This window comes from Cyprinus carpio, chromosome B13 (assembly GCF_018340385.1).
Source record: "Cyprinus carpio isolate SPL01 chromosome B13, ASM1834038v1, whole genome shotgun sequence".
Classification (NCBI taxonomy): domain Eukaryota; kingdom Metazoa; phylum Chordata; class Actinopteri; order Cypriniformes; family Cyprinidae; genus Cyprinus; species Cyprinus carpio.
The window spans coordinates 2,334,940-2,357,842 of NC_056609.1; the positions used below are offsets into that span (position 1 = coordinate 2,334,940).

A 22,903-nucleotide genomic window follows, 5' to 3' on the forward strand; every position below is an offset into this window, starting at 1 on the left:
AGGCGGCTGATAAAAGGAGTTAAAAAGTGTAATTTATACAGTAATTTACGACATCTTTTAAAATGAGGGAAAACACCTGTCCTCTCCCATGCTGCTGCTGTCTGGGGAGTTTGACACATCAAGGGTCATTTAAAGCAACGGTTCACCCAAAAATAATTTTCTCACTATAGTGTCACCCCCAAAAATAACATATCCAATTAATGTTAGTAACTAACATTAACTAACACTGAGTAATACATTTGTAACAGTATTATTTATCTTTGTTAACGTTGTCACACTTTATTTTAAGGTCCAATTCTCACCATTAACAAACCTTGCTGCTTATTAATAGTTAGTAAGGTAGTTAAGTTTAGGTATTGGGTTAGAGATGTAGAATATGGTCGTGCTTTATAAGCACTAATAAACTAAAAAATAGACATACTCATAAGCAAGTAGTTAACAGTGAGAAGTGTTACCATTAATGTTAGTTAATAAAACAAAGCTGTTCATTGATAGTCCAAGTTAGCTCAGGTCCATTAACTAACATTAACAAAAAAGTATACTTTTCATTTTAAGAATGTATTAAGAACTGTTGAAATCAACATCAACTAAGATTAATAAATGCTTTAGAGATATTTTTCTTTGCTAGTTTATGTTAACTATTTTAGTCAACAAATGGAACATTCAATTGGGTGTAACACTTTAGTATAGGGACCAATTCTCATTATTAACTAGTTGCTTATTAGCATGCCTATTATTAACATATTGTTTATTAGTACTTTTAAAGCACATATTCTGCATGACCGTATTTTTACAGCCCTAATACCTAAACTTAATAACTACCTTACTAACTATTAATATGCAGCAAATTAGGAGTTTATTGAAGCAAAAGTCGTAGTTAATGGTTTGTTGATAGCGAGCATTATTATATAGCTCTGAAATCACACCAAAATGGCAAAAAAAGGGAGTGGGGGGGTGAAAAAACTGCAAGGCAGCTCTCAAAATACTCATGAGAACAGCACAGAAATCATTCTCCCATTCAGCTCTACTCAGAGCTAAATGCATTACAAATTATATCAAATTCAAGCCCCTTCCTCATTTGACTCTATTGTGTATTGGTTATGACATTGTGATTGCGGCTGTTAACTTCTCTGTGTGAAATATAAAGGCTATTTCCCACAGTAAGCGGGCTCAGGCATACTGATCAGCAGGCCACCCCTGCACTTCAGAGACGTGATTTCACCCTATACACTGTGCCAATATATACACAACGCAAACACACCAAAGGCTAACTGAATGTTTCGGATTTGAAGATTAAAAACAAAGCCTCTGCTCTGCACAATGACCTGTTATTGACTGAAAGTTGAGTGCTCACTTACCTTGGTAAACAAAATGGAAACCTTTGGCGGATGGGCCACTTTTTGCGCTGAATCTCAGCATGATTTGGTTTGAGGTGGCCAAGGGTAAGGTTTCTCCTGCAAAAACACAATATGGCAGATGTTAAAGTCTCTTAGAGTTGCTTGTGGAGGCAAATGTGTCGCAACCAACTGTAGTCTTACGGTAGCGTACATGACGGATGGCTTAATAACTTGGATCAGCCTCCGGGGCAAGGGTGGGGAGAGCAGGTCAGCAACAATAGGCCTAAAACTAATGGATACCCAAAGAAATACTCAAGCTGTCTGCAGCGTGTTCAGAGATGCAGTGGATAAATTAAAAAATAAATAAATAAATAAATCCCCAACGGTAAGGATAACTTACCCTTGAGCTAAACCATGAGCGTTCAGATCCAAAATCAAAGTGTACTTTTACAAAGTTGTATCCAAAGGAAGAAACAGAGTGCTGATATAGATGGCGACTGAAACACTGCAGTTGAGCCTGGAGGGTTAAACACTCTAACTATGAATTGAGTGGCCTGTCAGGATTTCTGGCCCACTGCTCACAAAGCTGAGATAGAAATGATATGAATTTACAGCGCTTCCCATGGGAATATAGTGTTGCACAGCAGACCATGAAGATATACAGTATAAAAATGCCATACAAACAGTTTGTGTCCAATGGCCACCATCAATCCTGCAAAGACTGTGGAATTAGCAGTGATTTTCGTTTTCTTGCCATTTTATTACCTTTCACTCAATAATACCGACAATAATTCAGCTGGAAGCAAGGATAACATTTTCTTTTTAGAAGGAATTAAACAAGTCTGGAACAAAAGGATAAAAATGACAACATAGAGCCAAGATTTAAGATTCATTCTTGATATAAATACAGTGGGCCCAACAAATATTGCACACTTAAACCACAGTTAAAAATGTATGAATACTAATGAATAAATTAAAAAAAAAGAAAAGACAAAAAAACAAAAACAAGCAGCATTCATTTTAAAGGAAGATAGCTTCTCTACACTAGCTTACTTTAATAGAACACCTCTATGAACACCAAAAAAACACCAATTAATTAAAAGTCATTGCTCTGTGCCATTTGCTTTTGTATTGTGTTGTGTAATGCAATGGCATTCAGACTATTCAGTCAGTATAATTTAATTTACTTCATAGAGCATTTTAGCAAAATAGAACTGAGGCCGTTTTGTTGAAAGAAAAAAAGACTGCTAACTAGCATATACTTTATATGATCCAAAAGCCATATGAGACATGGAAATAATTTCATTTGGTCTTTCAGTGTGATGTACAGTACATGTCCAAATGTGTATTTGTTTTTTAAGATTTTATGAACATATTACTTGCAAAAGAAGTCTTAATTTGCCTGAGGCTGAGTAAGTGCTTGCTCACTGTCTGTGTAAAAAAGAGATATTTCAAACAATAATAAAACAAATACAAAACTATTAGCAAACGCTTGCCAAAAATGACACTCCTTCTGTATCCCCCCCTCTGAAAGGAGCCATTAAACCTCACTTGAGACCTCGTTCACTGCTCAATTGTCTGAACAATTGTCTTTTCACAGATTTAAAAAGCCATATATGCCTGTTTGGTTCTTTTCAAAGGGTTCTGTGCATTTCAAAGCAACAAAACTGGGATGAATGTAAAGCTATTACTTACCGGAATGAGACCCAGCCAGGGAGCTTAGCAGCCTAGAATTCTGATTGGGCCCATCAAATAGCTCAACGGAGTCGTTCATGGCTGTCTGGAAATAGGCAAATTGCCCAAACACCACTGAGGAAACAAAATGAAACGCACAGAGCGTGTTACTATCACCACTGCTGAGAAGAGATGCTAACAAAAGAAGTACAATGAATGAAGACACATCAATTTCCCATCGACACACATGATTCAGGTCGATGGTTTTATAAGTGTTCATAATAAGCAGCCGTCTGCACAGAAGTATGTATAGTCCCATCAAAATGGCACATGATATCCAATTCATTATAATAGAAGATTTTGATTACTGAAACCATGCTGTGAAATTGTGAATAAAATGCACATACTGTAAACCCATACCGCAGAACACCATTTTTAATACTGCAGCAGCTCTGTTCTAAAAACAATGACCTATGTGGGAATTAAGTTACAAAACGTGAGCTGGTTCTTTGCTTGCGATTCACAAACAAATGACTGAACTGGATCTGTTCAATGAAAGAAACCAAATGACTCACAAACCAAATGACTCACAAATCAAACCCACAAGATGAGAGGTTGATTTACCACAAGCACTTTATGCTTGAAAATTAAATTAGTGTTTTTACTGAACTTCTTGTTCAAATAACAATATATAGCTAAAGAATCAAATAATGTTTAGATCAAAGTACTATAGTGTTACTATCATTGTACTCTTAATACCTAAAATCAGGCTCTGTCTGTAATAATGCATGCATTATGTGTATGTTAGGTCCCTTCTGGTGTCCATTCCCTCTGACCTGAGTCCAGTGATGAAGCTGTGATTAAACGTGTTGGCTTGCCAGAAAGGACACATGGTTCACGCGGTAGGGCATGAGAGACCAGAAAAATCACAGAGGCATGCTGTGCATGTCAGGTGCTGGTGTGAGAGCCAGCTAAGCAGAGAGGGGTGGGAAGGGGTCACCCGGGCCACTGCGACGACTCTATTATCTCCTCTGTAATGAGATGTCGGCCCTAGCTTCATACTCAAACAGTACAGAAAAACTGAAGGGTCACTGCTAGTGGCTCTGTAAATATCACTTTGACTGGATTTCTTTTGGCTCGCAAACACTTCAACGAACTTCAAATGTTATAGCTTTACTTACACTCCCATTTGCTATGCATGAACTGCAAGGATTTGCAATGGATTTAGTAAACTCTGGTTTTGTGCAGTTGTGAATATATGGCCAAAAATATATTTCAGCAATCCACATATCTTTCTTTCTTTCTTTCTTAATTTACATTATAGTGCTCAAATGTATTTAGGACATACTTAGGATCTTTCAGGAAGGAGATTAGACTATGGTATGAGTAAGACTACTAATATAGCTGACTGAGTTGAGTTTAGATGCTTACTAACCAATTAGCTTAGCTACAGCATCATCTAAGACTGCAGGTGTTGGCTAACTACATCTGTGTTGAAAACGATTGCCTTTCACATAACTTCACACTCTGTGTGTGTGTGTGTGTGTGTGTGTGTGTGTGTGTGTGTGTGTGTGTGTGTGTGTGTGTGTGTGTGTGTGTGTGTGTGTGTGTTGTTTAGGCATGAAGAGTTTTACATCAGTTTATATCTACAGGCTGAGGACTCACTACCTGAATGAAGTGGATTATTCAAGGTAATTGAGTTTATACTGGCTATACAACCTACTAATTAACTTTTCAGTACTATACAGTATGTGTGATGACAATGTAACCTTATCTAACTCTTGAGAAATGAGGACAGAAAATTTAAAGATATTAGTTGGTATATCCTTACCTTTGTTTATCTGTAAATAAATTGTTAATACATTTACAATTCAGAAACTGAATTAAAAAAAAAAAAATGTTATATGATTGTCTGGCAGTTTTCTTGGCTTATGTTCGGATATTTTTACTGAACACATTATAAGTATTTATGTATTAAGAGTATTAACATTACAATTATAGTATTTTGAAATGTTTAACTCATATGTACTAGTGATTTTTGAGTGAACAGCTTTTTAGCTTTTTGTTGCTGTTGTTGTTGTTTTTAGCTGTTTAAGTAAATCTTACTCCAATAACTCTACTATAAACTGAACCGTGACCTTTGCAAGTAACTTTATTTACTTACCAAATTCTCCAGACACTGTGATGTGGTAGGAGCAGGTCTGGCCTGCTGTGTAGTTGAGAGGGTAATTTGGGGATAATACCACTCCCTCTGATCCAGTGTACTGCCCACCGCATGGTGCTGAAAAGAGAGAAACAACCCTAAAGGTTCATATTTTCTCTTGTTCAGTCCATATGACACAAGGTAATGAAGTCATTTTTAGTGCTGTATTAGATACATGATGACCAGTGAGGCTAAGGGAGCTCTCCAAATTTCAAAAGAGGAAGAGAACAGGAAACTACAAGCAAAGTAATTTTTTTTCTTTCTTTCTTTTTTTTCATGAAAAAAAAAAGTACTTTGCTGTTGTGCTTTCAGGAGTCAATTTGTCACATGGCTGAGTGTCACAGACTCTGTTTCATGTCCACATTCTGTGTGCTTAAGGTATGTCCTAATCCCCCAATAGAGCACTTCCAAAGTCAATATTTGGCCAATACAATTTAATTTTAAATCATAAAAGAATTAAGTGTGCATAAGTGTATCCATCCACAGGATGTGAACAGTGGGATTCAACAATTGCAAACTACTATAATACTACACAAAGTTTGGCTAAAATAAACTATGATGAATGATTTTATATTAATTTACACATATTGTATATTAATATATAGTTTTACATAAGCACACCTAGATACATTACATATATGAAATTATGGTCAATTGTATAATATTTATATGAAGTAAGGCTAAAATAAACTAATACAGTTATACTAAAAATAAAAGCCACATTAAATTAAATTTTAAATTTTATATAAACCCACATGGATATATCTCATATACATATTATACTGTATAAAAGTTTGGTCATTTACATTATATTTATTTAAATGATCATATCATTATATTTAAAACTGTTAGTGTGCATGACTCAATTGTTTGATGACGTTGTAGGGCATTACAAATGAATGAATTATGCCAAGCAAAATGAGCTTCAACAGAAATTCCCTGCTGAGTGTGTAGGGAGCAAAAATCACGATTGCAAGGAAGACCTTATTTAAAGAGAAGGCACTGTTTGAATAACAGATGAGTGGAGTAATTACCAGAGGAAATAAAAAAAAGAAAAAAAAAAAAGAAAGGAAAGACAGTTTTGACTGACACACTTTGAAACACTGCTGTTTTAAACAATAAATCACTGTACATCAAACATAAACCACATCAAAGACAGAAGTAGCTCTCCCTAATAACAATTCAACAGTAATCACAATTCAGGCCCAGTGGGTGTAGGTAGTGTGTGGACTTGTACAAGCTAATATCACCAGATCATTGCATCCTGCAGCAAGCGGTTCACTTAACTCCTAAACATTTATTGGAGCAAGAAAGTCAATAACAAGATATTGGAAAATGTACATACCTTGGGTTAATTTGCTTAGGCTTGACATTGATTGCACAAACCAGCTTTGTGGTAGCGCTACTAGAATGGCCTACAATTAACACATCATGCAAACCTTGTGGAAAGGCTATTGGAATTGCTATAGCCTCTGACAGGTATTTTAGTAAAACTGATTTGTAATTCAGGTCTGTGCGCAAAGAAGGAGTATTGAGGAGGAGCAGCCAATGAAGACTATAAATCATCTGTGTGTTGGTGCATTGGCGTGTGTTATCTCTTTATCAGGCCCATAATGGGTAGAGGCTAAATGCTTAGGTGTTTGACTGTGCATGACAAGAAAAAAACAAGCGAAAATCAACCACAAAGGTCACCAAAAGGATTATTGACAGTGCCAAGCATAAAAATTTGAGGCTAAGAAGGTCAGCGAAGAGTATTTTTACGGAGATATTAATCAATGTCAGTGCTTCTGTCACACCTGGCCCTTAGCGTATATGACCTTGTAACCAATGGACCACATGTGATAAGCAGTGTCGGGGAACTCCACTTTTAGAAGTCACTGTAAGAAATCAGCCCATATTTTGGCATTTAGAGATAACTGTGGTCGATAACAGTGCCTGCTTGGCCGATTAACAGAAGTGCTACCCACCCCCATATCAGTTCCAACATCTCAGCAAAAGTTATTTATTTTTCAGACAAAATGTTTGCAACAGGAGTTTATAAGTGTATAAATGTTTTATCATTCATTTATATGTGCATTATCTAATACATCCTGCTCTCTAAAGGTTGGCCATCAAGAAACCCATATCAGTCGACTAATAATAATTGCATAACTTAAAATAGCCATGAAATAGGCCTATGTGAAATCTGCAGATGCACTGCACTGTACTGCACTGACTTGAGGAAAATCTATGCAATTCTGTAGTAGAGATTTAAATATGATAAAATGTGTTAAACTGAATTGAGATTGCTAACCTCTTATTGTCAGCTGAAATCATAATAAATTAGACAAAATACGTAATAAAGGAGTACGCAAGAAGCCATGGATTTGTAGAGCTAGAGGGTGCAGAACCCATGCAATCCTGCTCACATCATTACATTGTTATTGTAAGCCATTTTTTATTTTTGTATTTTTTTTTTTTTACGTCAGAGTGATTATTACCTATTATTATCTTAAAGGTGCGAAACTTGGGGACAGATTTACTAAATAAGGCAAATTAGCACAAGAGTGCAATTCCTAGAAATTGTCAAGCGCAAAATGGGTTAAGACACGCTTTTTTTGGATGGTAAATAATGGCACAGATACCAGTAAATTGACTACCACAAACCTTTGCAATTATGATGTGTGATTTATTTAAATATTCTCCTCCCATATATTTTGCGTCTGAAGGGGAAAGTCCAACAAAATGCTCACGCATTAAGATCAGCCACAATAATTACTGTCCACGCCTTTTCATCGCTAATTTTTCACAGCGTATTTTTAGTAAATCCTGACAGTAGTTTTTTACATCAAAAGAGGGTTTGATTGGCATGAGCTGTTAGTAAATCTGGCCCTTGGTGTCAGATGTTTACGGTTATTTAAGCTGTACAAAAACAGTCCGTTATGATACTGGATATTGCTAACTGGTATCTGTTACTTTATTATTTTAATTGTCATAATCGTAAGCACACAAGTAGCTCAAAAAGTTATATAGTTTATTGCATGTTATTTATTCTTCTAGTTAACTATAGCATCTAATAAATGAGAAATCTCAAACATTCACAGGAAATAGCTTATCATTGGCTGAAAAATAAGGTTGAAAGAAAACATGTTAGCTAGTGTTCTATTACTATTCATTCTTTGAAGAAAAAAAAAGATACTTTTATGGCACATCAACATGAAATCAACATGAAATGTAGACTGCGATCATCCTTTCTTCCCTATAATGATGTATATCCGAGTTAAATGGCTTCTCAAACGAGTGGAAAAAAAAAAAAAAAAAACACTTCCACACTTTGATATGTAGCCTATACTGTATATCTCAGGCTAGTTACACCATCTAGATATGTTTGAATTTTAAGATTTAAAAAAAAAAAAAAAAAGTGGCAAAAATGAAAATAACAAACAATAACATTAAAATTTATTTTGGTCACACTTTCTAAATCAGAAAGTCCAAACTGAAAAGAAAACTGATTACATAAAATGTTATTTGTAAAACAACCATCCCGAGAGTGACTAATTGTGACAAACAGTGAAAGAGCATGAGGTTAGAACTAAACAAGTTCTCTGTGTACCTAAACCCTGGCATAACTCCGCTTGTATTTGCCTTTATCTCCATGCCAACAAGTAACCGGGCCTTCCAAAATGGCAGTCCACGCCACCTGTGATCTCTCTGCTATAGCTGTGTTCCTTTCATCCCTCAGGTCTCAGTAACAATGATCTTCTATTGAGATTCCTCACACATCAGTCCCATGCTAAAGCCTCTGGGCTCTGGCACCCACAGGTCTGTTGCTTCATCTGCCTCACAATGCTTCTGTGAGCTCATGAAAAGCTGGTGTCAGAATGCAGCTGAGGCTCCCCGTTTTCTGCATATCAAACTCACTCCTGTAGCTTTGATCACATCACCTTCCCTTCACACTCACCATGAGAAGACTGTCTGGAGCTACACACACACACAGAGTTGTGCGTGTTTGTGTGCAAGTGGGCATACGCAAATACACACACGCACGCACGCACGCACACACACACACACACACACACACACACACACACACTGTGCCTTTTGTTGGAAGATTTGCCTTTAGAAACCTGCAATTTCACACTGAGATGGAAGGAAATTTCTGGTTTTTGGAAATATACATTTTTCAGGCCTGACTGTCTGGAGTTTCATTCTTTTGTGTGTGTGTGTGTGTGTGTGTGTGTGTGTGTGTGTACGACAGGCTGTGAATAATTGGAAGCTTTAGAAATCCCTTTTGCCCCCTTTGCACCTGCAAATAGCACATTTAGTAGGCCGTGGTAGACTAAGTAATTAGATGTAGGGATCCAATCTCTATCATACATGACAACCACCATTGAGGTCACACTAGATGTAGACTAAAGGGCCGTACACACCGGGACGAATATCGGCGCGCGTTATTCGCCAGCGTTTTTCAACGCGTTTTTTGTGTTCACACCCAAGCGATTTTCGCTGACGATGAGCCGAGTGAACATGCAAATTCATTCCCTGACATTAGATGGCGCTATATGTAAAACAGAAATACTAGAAATACTAGTTCTCTTTTATCAAGATTTTTGTAATCGCTGTCGCGTTTGTCATATAGTTCTTTGTGTTCCGACACCAACGAGACCAGCAACTCTACATTCATCTTGCCTTGCATCTTCTTCGACTTATTTCTTCCCGGCAGTGTAGACGCTACTTGGCGTATATCTTCTTCGCCGTTACGTATGTGTGCTCAGCAAGACAGTTTTGTGTTTGAGCGCCCCCAAGTTGTGTTTTACTGTAACTTCAGAAGCTCCAGACAAGTGTGCAAAAGCGCCATTCTCATTGGTCGTATAGTTTTTGACGCGGCGCGTCAAACCAAAAAAACGAACCCGAGGCGTTTTTTAAAAAATGACGCTTTTACGCGTGGCGTTTTTCACGTCGGTGTGCACACGCACATTGGCGCCCTTTGTTTAGTCACGAGGCGTTAAACGTCGGCGAATATCGCGCGCGAAATTCGTCCCGGTGTGAACAGGCCTTTAGACTCTCTATAAAATACATAAGGCCATAATTTAGTTTGGCAACCAATTCTCACTAATAACTAACTATTAAGTAGGATTTTTGCCTCAACAAACTCCAAGTTAGTGAGGAAGTTGTTAAGTTTAGTATTGGACTAAGGGATCTAAAATATGGTCATGCAGAATAAGGCATTAAAGGGGTCATATGATGCAATTAAAATGTTTCCTTTCTCTTTGGAGTGTTACAAGCTCTTGGTACATAAAGAAGATCTGTAAAGTTGCAAAGACTAAAGTCTCAAATCCAAAGAGATATTCTTTATAAAATTTAAGACTTGTTCATGCCCTCCTAAAACACCTAATTTAAACACAACCCCACATTTCTACGTCACTGTGTGGGAAGATTTGCAGAACACCGCCCAAATGTTCACGCAAAGAAAGAAGGCGTAACTTTTATTCTCGCTGTAGTATTGTTTTTGCCACCGCCGCCATGTTGTGGAGATGCTGTGTGTTTTGATGTGAAAGCGAAACTACTTTGTTTGGCCTTCCAAAAGAGCACAATATCCACTTCGTCATGCCTAGCTGATCCATGCTGGTCGCTGTGGAAATACATCAACTTTGCGCTGTGGATCGCCGGAACGGCTTTCACGGTGGACAGAGCGGAGTCCTGCCCGGGTTCGTCACATGTGGTCGCCGCAAGCCCGCGCAGTGTGATAAGCAACGCAACACATAAAAACACAGTATAAGTCATCATAATTAGTAATTATGTCCATACTGGATACAATAAATGACTGCTTTGTAATGGGTTTTATTGGTTTTGTCTAGTCGTGCTGGGAGATGACATCACAGTATGTTAAGGGGCATAACATTTCCGTCACACGTATTTAGCCAATCACAAAGCACAGGAAAGCTGGCCAATCAGCGTACACCTCGCTTTCAGAATGATGAGCTTTGTAAAAATCAACACGTTTCAGAAAGGTGGGGCATAGCGGAGCAATGAACAATAATGTACATTATGTGGAAAATATTGTGTTTTTTGAACCTTAAACTGCATAAACACATTTCATTACACCAAATACACAACATAATGTTCTTTTTAGCAACGTCATATGACCCCTTTAACATGTGCTTTGTAAGTACTAATAAACAGCCAATATGCCAGTAATATGCATGCTAATAAGGTACTAGTTAATAGTGAGCTGTTCATTAATTATTAATGTTCATTTGTTTATGCTACATTGTGGAGACCAAATGTACCAACAAGGATAGTAAAACCTGAAATGTTTGACATTGTGAGGACTGGCCTGTGGGGAAAAATATATATTAAAAACAGTACATGATGTTTAACAGAAAGTGTAACAAAAAAAAAAAAAAAAAAAAAGTTTTCTATAAGGGGTGGGTTTAGGGTCAGGAGATAGAAAATGTTAGAAAAAAAATGTTTGGTCAGTATAAAAATAATAGAAGTGTATGGAAAGTCCCCATAATTCACAGAAACAAACGTGTGTGTGTGTGTGTGTGTGTGTGTGTGTGTGTGTGTGTGTGTGTGTGTGTGTGTGTGTGTGTGTGTGTGTGTGTGGTTGGTTGTAACACTGATAGAAACAATGTAATTTAAACAAATGTTACATGTGTTACAAAATGTTACAAAAATTAAGCAAGATGACCTGCTAATTCAGTTCTTTCATTTAACAAGCATTAAAATGATTGAAAATCAGATTATGACTGGAAGTAAAATGTTTGTTTTCGTATCCCAAAACTGTGTATTTGTCCTGTTAATAACATTTTAGTTTGGGGACCAATTCTCACTATTAACTATTAACTACTACTTTTACCACAATAAACTCCTAATTTGCTGCTTATTAGTAGTTACAAAGGTAATTCTTAAGTTTAGGTATTGGGCAGGATTAGGGATGTAGAATATGGTCATGGAGAATATGTGCTTTATAAGTACTAATAAATAGCCAATATGCTAAGTAATATACATGCTAAAAAGCAACTAGTTCATAGTGAGAATTGGTTACTAAAGTATTACAGAATAATTTTGCTAATTCAGTTTGCTTATTCAATGATTGATTTATAAATAAACACGAATGATTGTTTTGGCTGACAGCAAATCAGATTAATGCAGCTCAAAATATCAGTGCAATGATCTTGAAGAATAAGACAACATCTCTGCAAAAGGACATAAAAAAAAAAAAAGATCAGTATCATAAAAGAGAGAACGATCAAAACCTTGTGGTAACCTATGTGGACTAAATTCAGCCCTATTTATTTTTGGATTCCTATCTTTTATCGTTTTATGTTCAGTAAACACCCACCAAAAGCCCAAAACTGCTAAACAAAGAGCGCATAACATCAACACGCATTAGCCTACATAAGAACAGGTCACTGCAGGATAACTGTATCTTTCCTAAGACGGCAGCTCATTAGCTGTTGTTAGCAGCGCTCTGTTGTGCCCAGACTGCATGTGTGGCTAAATGTAGCAGCCCATGTGTTCCTGCCTCACATAAGCATGAAGACAACAGCTGTGGCTGCCACCTGACCGACCCAAACTTCACTCGCAAATCCAAAGCTTGAGCATAGCTGTGCAAAATCATGCATACATGAAAAGGAGGCTTCGACAGATTAAAAGCAGCTGTGTATCCATACAGCCTCTGAGAGGCGCCATCCCACCATGCTCCCAACCCCCACACCCTCTCACTATTTACAGCCAGGGAAGAGTCCTCATTTAATGGTACTGAGACAGTCTTTTAGTTACTATGGAAACAAATCAAAGATCTGTTTGGGTGAGAGAACCAAAGAAAGAGAGGAAAATCCTTCATTATTTAAAGGGATCTTACCTCTTTCTAATGAGTTTTGTCTAAAAGCTTGAGGACATGGCTCTGGGTAATTCCAAATAATAGCATAGAAATTACTAGCGTGTATAAAAATAAAAATAAATTATATATATATATATATATATATATATATATGTATATATATATATATATAAAAAGCCATGCTGTCAGTGCCTGCTCAACAACTTTTCCAATGTATAGTCACAGCATTTACTTATTAAGCTGTCACTAACAATATTAAAATCAATTCTCTCGTTAAGAAATGTCCATTCTGCAAGCAGTAACTGTTAAAGAAGCAGAATTGTACTTGGGAAAGGCAGGATTATTGGCTGTTAGTGGAGTTATTGGAGTGTTCTGATGAAACCCCATTAACCCTGCATGAGCTACTAATGCATAAAATGCTGTGCCATTTCATCAGACAGCTGATGCCATGCTGATGCTCATGGCAATTGCACATAGAAGCCGCTTCCATGTGTGCAGTCTTTGGGAGAATGGACCTTAACATTCAAATCGAGTTTTCCCAGTCCTGCTCATCCTGATCTGCATATCCGCCACAAGACCTTCACTCAGAGGCACCACACAGCAGTGCTCTTTTAGAGAAGCATATGCTATAGTATCATTTTGGGCGAACAGTTGACTGAAAGTTGATAAGTTGATTCGGGTACATTTCTGTATAAAGCGCTGTTAGCCACATATGACTGCAAGTTCTGTTATTACCAACATAACTCACCAATTCAGTAATTCAACAGCTCTATATCTGTGATTTGAAGCATATTTTCTTGTTAGAATCATAAGAGGTATCATATTGTATTGTTTTTGTGTTTTATCCTGAATAGATGTTATGATGTTATTTGTTATATGTAAAATACTAATAAAAAGGTGATCACAAAAAAAGAGTTATCATATCGATTACAAGTACAGTATGGAGTACCACAAGGCTCAGTACTCGGACCTCTGCTTTTCATGCTTTACATGTTACCCTTGAAAGATATCATCTTGTTAGTATAACATGTACTTAAATAGATCAGGCTCTTGGGCACAATAAGCAAGTTAACATGCAGTACATTCTATATCCTTTATTCCATGTCAATATATACATATGTTTCATTCTATATTTCAGTGTGTCAACAAGCATGAACAATAAATGCATAAGGGAACCCCAGAGTATGATGTAAGAAGGAACCCATGACGATTCAAACTTCAAATAAAGCAAAACAATGGAAAGCAACGATTTAAATCGTTAAATGCTACTATGGTCTATAATGACCATATTTTTGATTCCTTAACCCTACTCCATAACTAAACATAACAAGTAGTATGTAGTAGTATGAGTAGTTATGACAAGTTTGATCAAATGCATACTCCATCCCAAAATTAAAATTTTCTCATTATTCACTTACCCCCATGTCGTTCCAAAACCGCAAAAGCTTTGCTCGTCTTCGGAACACAATTTAAGATATTTTGGATGAAAACCGGTAGGCTTGAGACTGTCCCATAGCCTGCCAAGTAAATAACAGTGTCAAGGTCCAGGAAAGTATGAAAAGCATTGTCAGAATAGTCCATCTGCCATCAGTGATTCAACCGTAACGTTATGAAGTTATGGGAATACTTTTTGTACATGAAGAAAACAAAAATAACGACTTTATTCAACAATGCCTCTCCTCTGTGTCTCTCCAAATCAGCATAGAACCATTTTGGCAAATCTGAGCAGTACACAGGCGACGTACACTCTTCAGTGTCAGCCGCGCCACAAGGATACGTTTTTTTACGTGTATATTCGTTTTGGTTTGAAAGACAACAGCGCATCAGCGCAGAATGGCAAAATGGCGCTGTGCTGATTACGTAACGGTAGAATCACTGATGGCAGATGGACTATTCTGACGATGCTTTTCATACTTTCCTGGACCTTGACACTGTTATTTACTTGGCAGGCTTCCGAAGTGTTCCGAAGAGGAACAAAGCTTTTATGGGTTTGGAACAACATGGGGTTAAGTGAATAATGACAAAATTTTCATTTTGTGGTGGAGTAACATATCTCTATATATATATATATATATATATATATATATATATATATATATATATATATATGTTCATTTGACAGCCCTATATATATATATATATATATATATATATATATATATATATATATATATATATATATATATATATATATATATAATTTCTTTATTTTATTTAAAAATATATATATATATTATATATATACAGGTCCTTCTCAAAAAATTAGCATATTGTGAAAAAGTTCATTATTTTCCATAATGTAATGATAAAAATGAAACTTATTGTTTTAATACTGATGATTTTGGCATACAGCTCATGAAAACCCAAAATTCCTATCTCAAAAAATTAGCACATCATGAAAAGGTTCTCTAAACGAGCTATTAACCTAATCATCTGAATCAACTAATTAACTCTAAACACCTGCAAAAGATTCCTGAGGCTTTTAAAAACTCCCAGCCTGCTTCATTACTCAAAAACGCAATCATGGGTAAGACTGCTGACCTGACTGCTGTCCAGAAGGCCATCATTGACACCCTCAAGCGAGAGGGTAAGACACAGAAAGAAATTTCTGAACGAATAGGCTGTTCCCAGAGTGCTGTATCAAGGCACCTCAGTGGGAAGTCTGTGGGAAGGAAAAAGTGTGGCAAAAAACGCTGCACAACGAGAAGAGGTGACCGGACCCTGAGGAAGATTGTGGAGAAGGACCGATTCCAGACCTTGGAGAACTGCAGAAGCTGAGTAGAAACATCCAGAGCCACCGTGCACAGGCGTGTGCTTTTGAACCAGAAACAGCGGCAGAAGCGCCTGACCTGGGCTACAGAGAAGCAGCACTGGACTGTTGCTCAGTGGTCCAAAGTACTTTTTTCGGATGAAAGCAAATTTTGCATGTCATTCGGAAATCAAGGTGCCAGAGACTGGAGGAAGACTGGGGAGAAGGAAATGCCAAAATGCCTGAAGTCCAGTGTCAAGTACCCACAGTCAGTGATGGTCTGGGGTGCCATGTCAGCTGCTGGTGTTGGTCCGCTGTGTTTTATCAAGGGCAGGGTCAATGCAGCTAGCTATCAGGAGATCTTGGAGCACTTCATGCTTCCATCTGCTGAAAAGCTTTATGGAGATGAAGATTTCGTTTTTCAGCACGACCTGGCACCTGCTCACAGTGCCAAAACCACTGGTAAATGGTTTACTGACCATGGTATTTGAGTAATGAGAGAATTAATAAGTATGGTGACCCATACTCAGAATTAGTGCTCTGCATTTAACCCATCCGAAGTGCACACACACAGAGCAGTGAACACACACACACACTGTGAACACACACCCGGAGCAGTGGGCAGCCATTTTATGCTGCGGCGCCCGGGGAGCAGTTGGGGGTTCGATGCCTTGCTCAAGGGCACCTAAGTCGTGGTATTGAAGGTGGAGAGAGAACTGTACATGCACTCCCCCCACCCACAATTCCTGCCGGCCCGAGACTCGAACTCACAACCCTTCGATTGGGAGTCCGACTCTCTAACCATTAGGCCACGACTTACTGTGCTCAATTGGCCTGCCAACTCTCCTGACCTGAACCCCATAGAGAATCTGTGGGATATTGTGAAGAGAAAGTTGAGAGACGCAAGACCCAACACTCTGGATGAGCTTAAGGGCGCTATCGAAGCATCCTGGGCCTCCATAACACCTCAGCAGTGCCGGCTGATTGCCTCCATGCCACGCCGCACTGAAGCAGTCATTTCTGCAAAAGGATTCCCGACCAAGTATTGAGTGCATAACTGAACATAATTATTTGAAGGTTGACTTTTTTTGTATTAAAAACACTTTTCTTTTATTGGTCGGATGAAATATGCACATTTTTTGAGATATGAATTTTGGGTTTTCATGAGCTGTATGCCAAAATCATCAGTATTAAAACAATAAAAGACCTGAAATATTTCAGTTGGTGTGCAATGAGCAATGAATCTAAAATATATGAAAGTTTAATTTTTATCATTACATTATGGAAAATAATGAACTTTTTCGCAATATGCTAATTTTTTGAGAAGGACCTGTATATATATATATATATATATATATATATATATATATATATATATATATATATATATATATATATATATATATATATATATATATATATATATACACACACACACACACACACACACACACACAAATAAATACTTTTTTTTCTGATCTGGCAGCTTTCCAAATTGGAATCCACACCTTTGCTAGTAGTCATCAGTGGAGAGAAAAAAATAAAAAAAACCTTTTCTACAAATGCAGCGGTTATTTTCCCTGCTTTAGCTAGAACATGACATGACGGCAGCACAAATGGATTTTTAAATGCCAATCACATTTTTTATTATTCTATCTCTTATTGTGGTATTCTAATGTCAGGGAAGAAAATAAAAATACAGACATAACAGCAATGTTGGACATAGCATTCATCTTGCAGGACATGGGGAAAAAGCTTCCAATTTCAGGACTGCCTCGTCATCCTAGACAGTTGCTATGATGTTCTAGGTGGATACTAGGGCATTTACAGATAAGCAACACAAACAGAGATATGCATTTTGTTAATGCATGATGTGGTGGTGTTATGAAGATAGATTTGAAGTTTGAAGGGGTGTGTTCTGAGTGGTTGCATGAATGTTGATATATAGTTGCTTGGGTGTTGCTAGGAAAAGGTAGGCGGCCGCTAGGGTGCTCTAGGCAGTTGTCATAGCATTGCTAGATGGTCGCCAGTGTATTGCTAAGGATGTTCTGGGTGCCTGATAGGGTATTTACAAAAAATGTTGTATAAAGTGATTTGCAGCGACTGGAAATCATTCATTTTCAATGAGTGACAGCAATGGTTGCTGTTGCTCATAGAAAATAAATGACTTCCCGTCGCTGCAGATCATTGTGTTATGTGGGCATGTGCAGTGATGCGGTAAAGTTGAGAGCAGTTGCAAATGAGCAGCAGTTTATACAGAGATTTGAAGTTTTGCCAGGTGGTTACTAAAAGCTTTTGTGGTTGCCGGGCAGTTGTTAGGGTGTTCTGAGTGGTTTTTACAATGTTGCTACATGGTTTGGTATGTCATGTGTTAATGGCACCTTGTTGTTAGATGAATTTTTAAACAAATTAGCCCAAATATCCAATAATTAAATATGCAAAGGGTTGCTGTAAACGTTACAGATGTTTTTATCTCTTTGAAAATCAGAGTAGGTTTGCAGGTGCATGAAGAGGTCATTTAATTTGGTGGCCATCTTGTTTATGTCCCTAGACAGTGTTTTTATGTCGGCTATCGTTAAAAAAAAAAAAAAAACACAAGAAAGAAGAGAGGAAAGAAAAGGAAATATTTTTTTTTCTTCTGTGGTTTGCTTTACAGCTTTTCCTCATGATAGCCAAAAGATCAAGGGAATCATTTACAAACACTGACATGTATTAAATTGCAATCCTGTTTGCTTTACTTTTTTATTATTATTATTTCAGAGCCTCTGGCTTTTCATATATCATAGGGATAGGAATATTAGACATTTCTTAGTTAGGGCTGATATATTTATTGCTATGAAAATGATGGGCCACTTTTTTCCATTTCAACGTTGTGCTGCATGTAAGAATGATAGTAGAAAGACATTAATTTAAGGGTTCTACCATGGGTTGTGTTTATTATAATTTATCATTTGAAGTTTATATATTTCATATTTTTTCCTTCTATCTTACCAATGGTTGGAATACACAAGATGACTTTCAAAATCACAAGCTGAGATTTTAAAACACTGGGCATCACACACTTACCATATTTATAATAGTCACAGAGGAAAAACTGGCCATCATACATGAAATGACTGAGAATCATGCACTACCAGACTTTAAAGTTGTTCCGATCACAAAAAACTCATGCAGAAATGTGTGCCTTACTGCTTGAAGACACATGACAAATGAAAACAACATGCATTCTAAAATTCAAAACATGTTTGATATCCTCCGACTTGAAGTCATAATCTGAAGCTGCTTTGAGCAATTTTGTATTTTTATGGCCTTCAAATAAAGACTTTTGAAGATTTATTTTTCCCCCATGAAGGACATTGTGTGTGTTACTGTGTGCACCAGAGACATGTGAGTACAAACATCTCTCACCAGAGAAATGTGAGTAAAACATTCAAGTTTTTGCTGCGATCATTGACAATGCACAGACTGCAACAAGTGCGAATCCTGCTTGTTAAAAATAAGTTTCAAAAATCTAATTCAAATCAGTATTTTGATCTGTAAAAAAATACAATAGATGTGTAAATCTAAGAAAAAAAAAAGAAAAAAAAAAAAAAACAGTTGCCACCTCAAAAAGGTGAAAGATTTGGGATGTTTGCTCCTACTCCTAATATGAGTATTACATTTATTTGTTTTCCGACAAGTGGATGGTCTCCTGCTGTCTTTGACTGAACATGGGCCTGTTTATTACAGTCATGTGTCTGTGCACAGAACATGTGCATTGTACGTATGCATCTGCTCGTATGGCTTAACTGATGAAAGAGCATCACACCCCATTAACTCCTAAATGATCTTGTTAAAGTCATTATCCTGGCCGAAAGCTCCTGTATTTTAGCTATGCTTTGAACAATATGTGCACTGTGTAGTGCTGGAGGTCGACACAATGGATAAATGCAGTGATGGCATGCTGCCTCTCCTTGCTGAAGGTGACATAAATAACAGATTTCGGAGACTAGAAATAAACTAAAGTGACAGACAATATGATGAAATGGCCCGTGAAACAGCAACATTTGCTTCACATCTCCCTTGGATTTCAAAACGATTTCCAATTGTGCCTACTGCACTCTTTTTCAAGCCATCACCCACCCCGCAAAGTGAAACCCAGATACGTCCGCTCATCCGCTGCCGCCCCCCCCAGTCAAATCTGACTCATTCTCACTGGACTACTTGGAAGCACCCACTTTGGCTAAAAGGTCATAAGTACTCAGCAAGCCATTTACCTCATTAGCTTTAAGCATGGGCTATTGATAAAAGGAAGCTGCAGCGGCAGTGTATAAAAGCATCGCAAATGGCTCACAGTCTCTCGTCTAGCTCGTCTAACCTCACACCTCTGCACTGAAGAGCTCTGACTGAGGACAGCTAAAAGGATTAACCTTCACAAACTACTTTCTGTGAATCAATGCGCCATGACCACCACAAAATACTTCTGTATGTCATTAGCCCCGTTTCCAGTGCAGGAACTTTCCCCAGGAACTTGGGACTTTGGGCCGGTACTCTGTGTGTTTCCACTCTAGGAACCAGGATCTAAAGTTCCAGGTAAAAAATTGCCCCTCAGAAAGTCCCTGCTCACGAGGTAGTACTTTTTCAAAGGTCCGGAACTTTCAGGGGTGGGATTTGGGCGCTGAACATGCTGATTGGTTGAGTTAACGCAGCATTGTATTTCAACCACCATTTATTCACATAATTGTTTAAAATATCACTGTTATTGTGTCTTAAAATGTAGTTTTAAAAGTATTTCAGGTGAGAATAGTTGTTTAAAACTCAAATCTGCAGTTTATTTATAAAGACAGCGCCTATTTGAAAATGTGTTTCACCGATTTTGGAGACGTGAGCTCCATGCGATAAGCGGGCTCTCAGTGCTCATGTTTCCCGACGAGAGCAGCCTCAACTTGACTAGTCCTTCTGACATCTCTCTAGTGCCATCTCTGTAGTGGTTAAACATAAGATATAATTAGTTTTGGGTAAATCTAACAGGTAGTCTTTGGTCTTTATTCTGTTAATGTATTAATATGTTAAAATACTGCTTGATATAATATTTTGTTTCATTGTAATGTATTTATGTTCCCTGAACTACATTTCTGCAGCTATTAATATGTTTAAATGAAAACGAAAAGAGGTAGTTGTGTTTGATATCATATTTCGTCTTATTGTAAATACAGTGAGGAAAATTGCAGTAGCCAAGGCGAGCTGATTGACATTATCAAGTACGCTGCTGTTTGGAGAATTACCGGATTTGTGTCACCCATCCGCGGCAGTTCACATTCCCAAGTCAAACTTGCAAAGTCCAAACTACCGAGAACACAAGTCCGAAATTTGCGTACTTGGTATTGAGAAACACGCAAAGACCTACATCACCAGAATATCTGCCTAATTTTCTCTGTACTTTAAACCGTGAGGGAAATGCAGACAGCAACAGGTCTGGGGGAAAAAAGTTTCTGGGACAAATTGTTCCAGGTAATTTAGGTGGAAAAGCAGCTATTGATTAATGTATGACTTCTGACTAACAAACAAGAAGATTACTGAGACAAATAGTGGGGTCCAAATATCACAGATAATGTCAGAATTCTGAGAATCAACATGTAATTTAATAAGATAGTTCACCTAAAAATGAAAATTCAGTAATTTGCTGAATTAACAGATGAGTCCTCTGCACAATGCGACTTTGCTGCAGCCTAAAATTTAACTGCTGGTGTCATCTAGCAAGAGGAGAACTGGCCCCCAACTGAGCCTGGTTTCTCCCAAGTTTTTTTTCTCCATTCTGTCACTGATGGAGTTTTGGTTCCTTGCCCCTGTCGCCTCTGGCTTGCTTAGTTAGGGACACTTAATATCCAGCAATATCGTCAACTTGATTGCACAGATACTATTTAAACTGAACTGAGCTGGACGATGACATTACTGAATTCAATGATGAACTGCCTTTAACTCAAAATTGAGTGTTTTATTATTGTCATTTTGCATTATTGACACACTATTTTCCTGTTTAATACTGTAAAGTGCTTTGGCACAATCTCTATTATTAAAAGCACTATATAAATAAAGGTGACTTGACTTGACTCACCGTCATGTCATTCCAAACACAAATTAAGATATTTTGGTAACACTTAAGAAAAGGGAACACACATTCACTGTTAACTAAGAGTTTTCCTTGAACAAACTCCTAATTTGCTGCTTATTAAATTGTAAGGTAGTTGTTAAGTTTAGGCATGGGGTAGGATTACGAGATCTAAAATATGATCATGCAGAATACGGCATTACAATGTACTATGTACTGTAAGTACTAATAAACTGCTTATATGCTAGTAATAGGCATGCTAATAAGCAACTAGTTAATAGTGAGAATTGGTCGTTAAAATGAAGTGTTACCAATATTTTTTTATTAAACCTGAGAGGTTTCTGTCTCTCCATTGAAAGTCCAGATAACCAAAATTTAGAAGATCCAACAAGGTCATGAAAGCATTCTAAAACTCAATTCATGTGAACTGAGAAGTGTAATCCAAGTCTTGTGAATAATTTATTTTACTTAATATGAGCTAATATAATTTAGGCTTTTATTCAGATATAAACAATCGACAGAGCACATCACATATAGCAAACACAAAATGGTTTTATTTTACAATGCCTTTATAATCTTCATGAATCTTCTATATTTTAGTTTGCCAGACTTTCCATGGAGGGACATATATACGTATACGTATATATATATATATTACTTGATGGTTGCTAGTGTGTTGCTAAGGATGTTCTGGGTAGTTGATAGGGTATTTACAAAAGTAATAATAATAATTTTCAGCTGAAAATAATGCTAGTGACCCAATTACAGTATGTTGCTTTACTGGACTATGCACCAAGACTTCTTTATTTACACCAGAAAGACTATCCTGGTAAACAAATTTCACTGGCTATGTTTACTGTTGAACTGGATTGCTGTGTGGTTCACCAGCTAGAAACGGACCAAACCAGCACCATCATAACTACAGAAATCAAGTTCAAGGTAAACTCTGAATGTAGGATTGATAGACTTGCCTAGAAGTTTTAAACATTCTGAAGTCTGCATGTTATATGAGATTTTGAATACT

The 22,903-nt window shown here is 37.3% G+C and overlaps 1 protein-coding gene across 6 annotated transcripts in view; it reads right to left on the reverse strand.

Annotated features, from left to right (window-relative positions):
• The window catches only part of LOC109072910 (CUB and sushi domain-containing protein 1-like), a 492,278-nt gene that overhangs the window by 73,941 nt on the left and 395,434 nt on the right, over positions 1–22,903 (reverse strand). For all 6 annotated transcript variants that reach the window (XM_042736246.1, XM_042736245.1, XM_042736243.1 and 3 more), the window contains 3 exons: positions 5,176–5,292; positions 3,033–3,146; positions 1,359–1,454 (listed from right to left, as the gene is read on the reverse strand). In XM_042736246.1, coding sequence (XP_042592180.1) covers positions 1,359–1,454; positions 3,033–3,146; positions 5,176–5,292 — 327 coding nt within the window. The remainder of the gene's footprint in view (positions 1–1,358; positions 1,455–3,032; positions 3,147–5,175; positions 5,293–22,903) is intronic.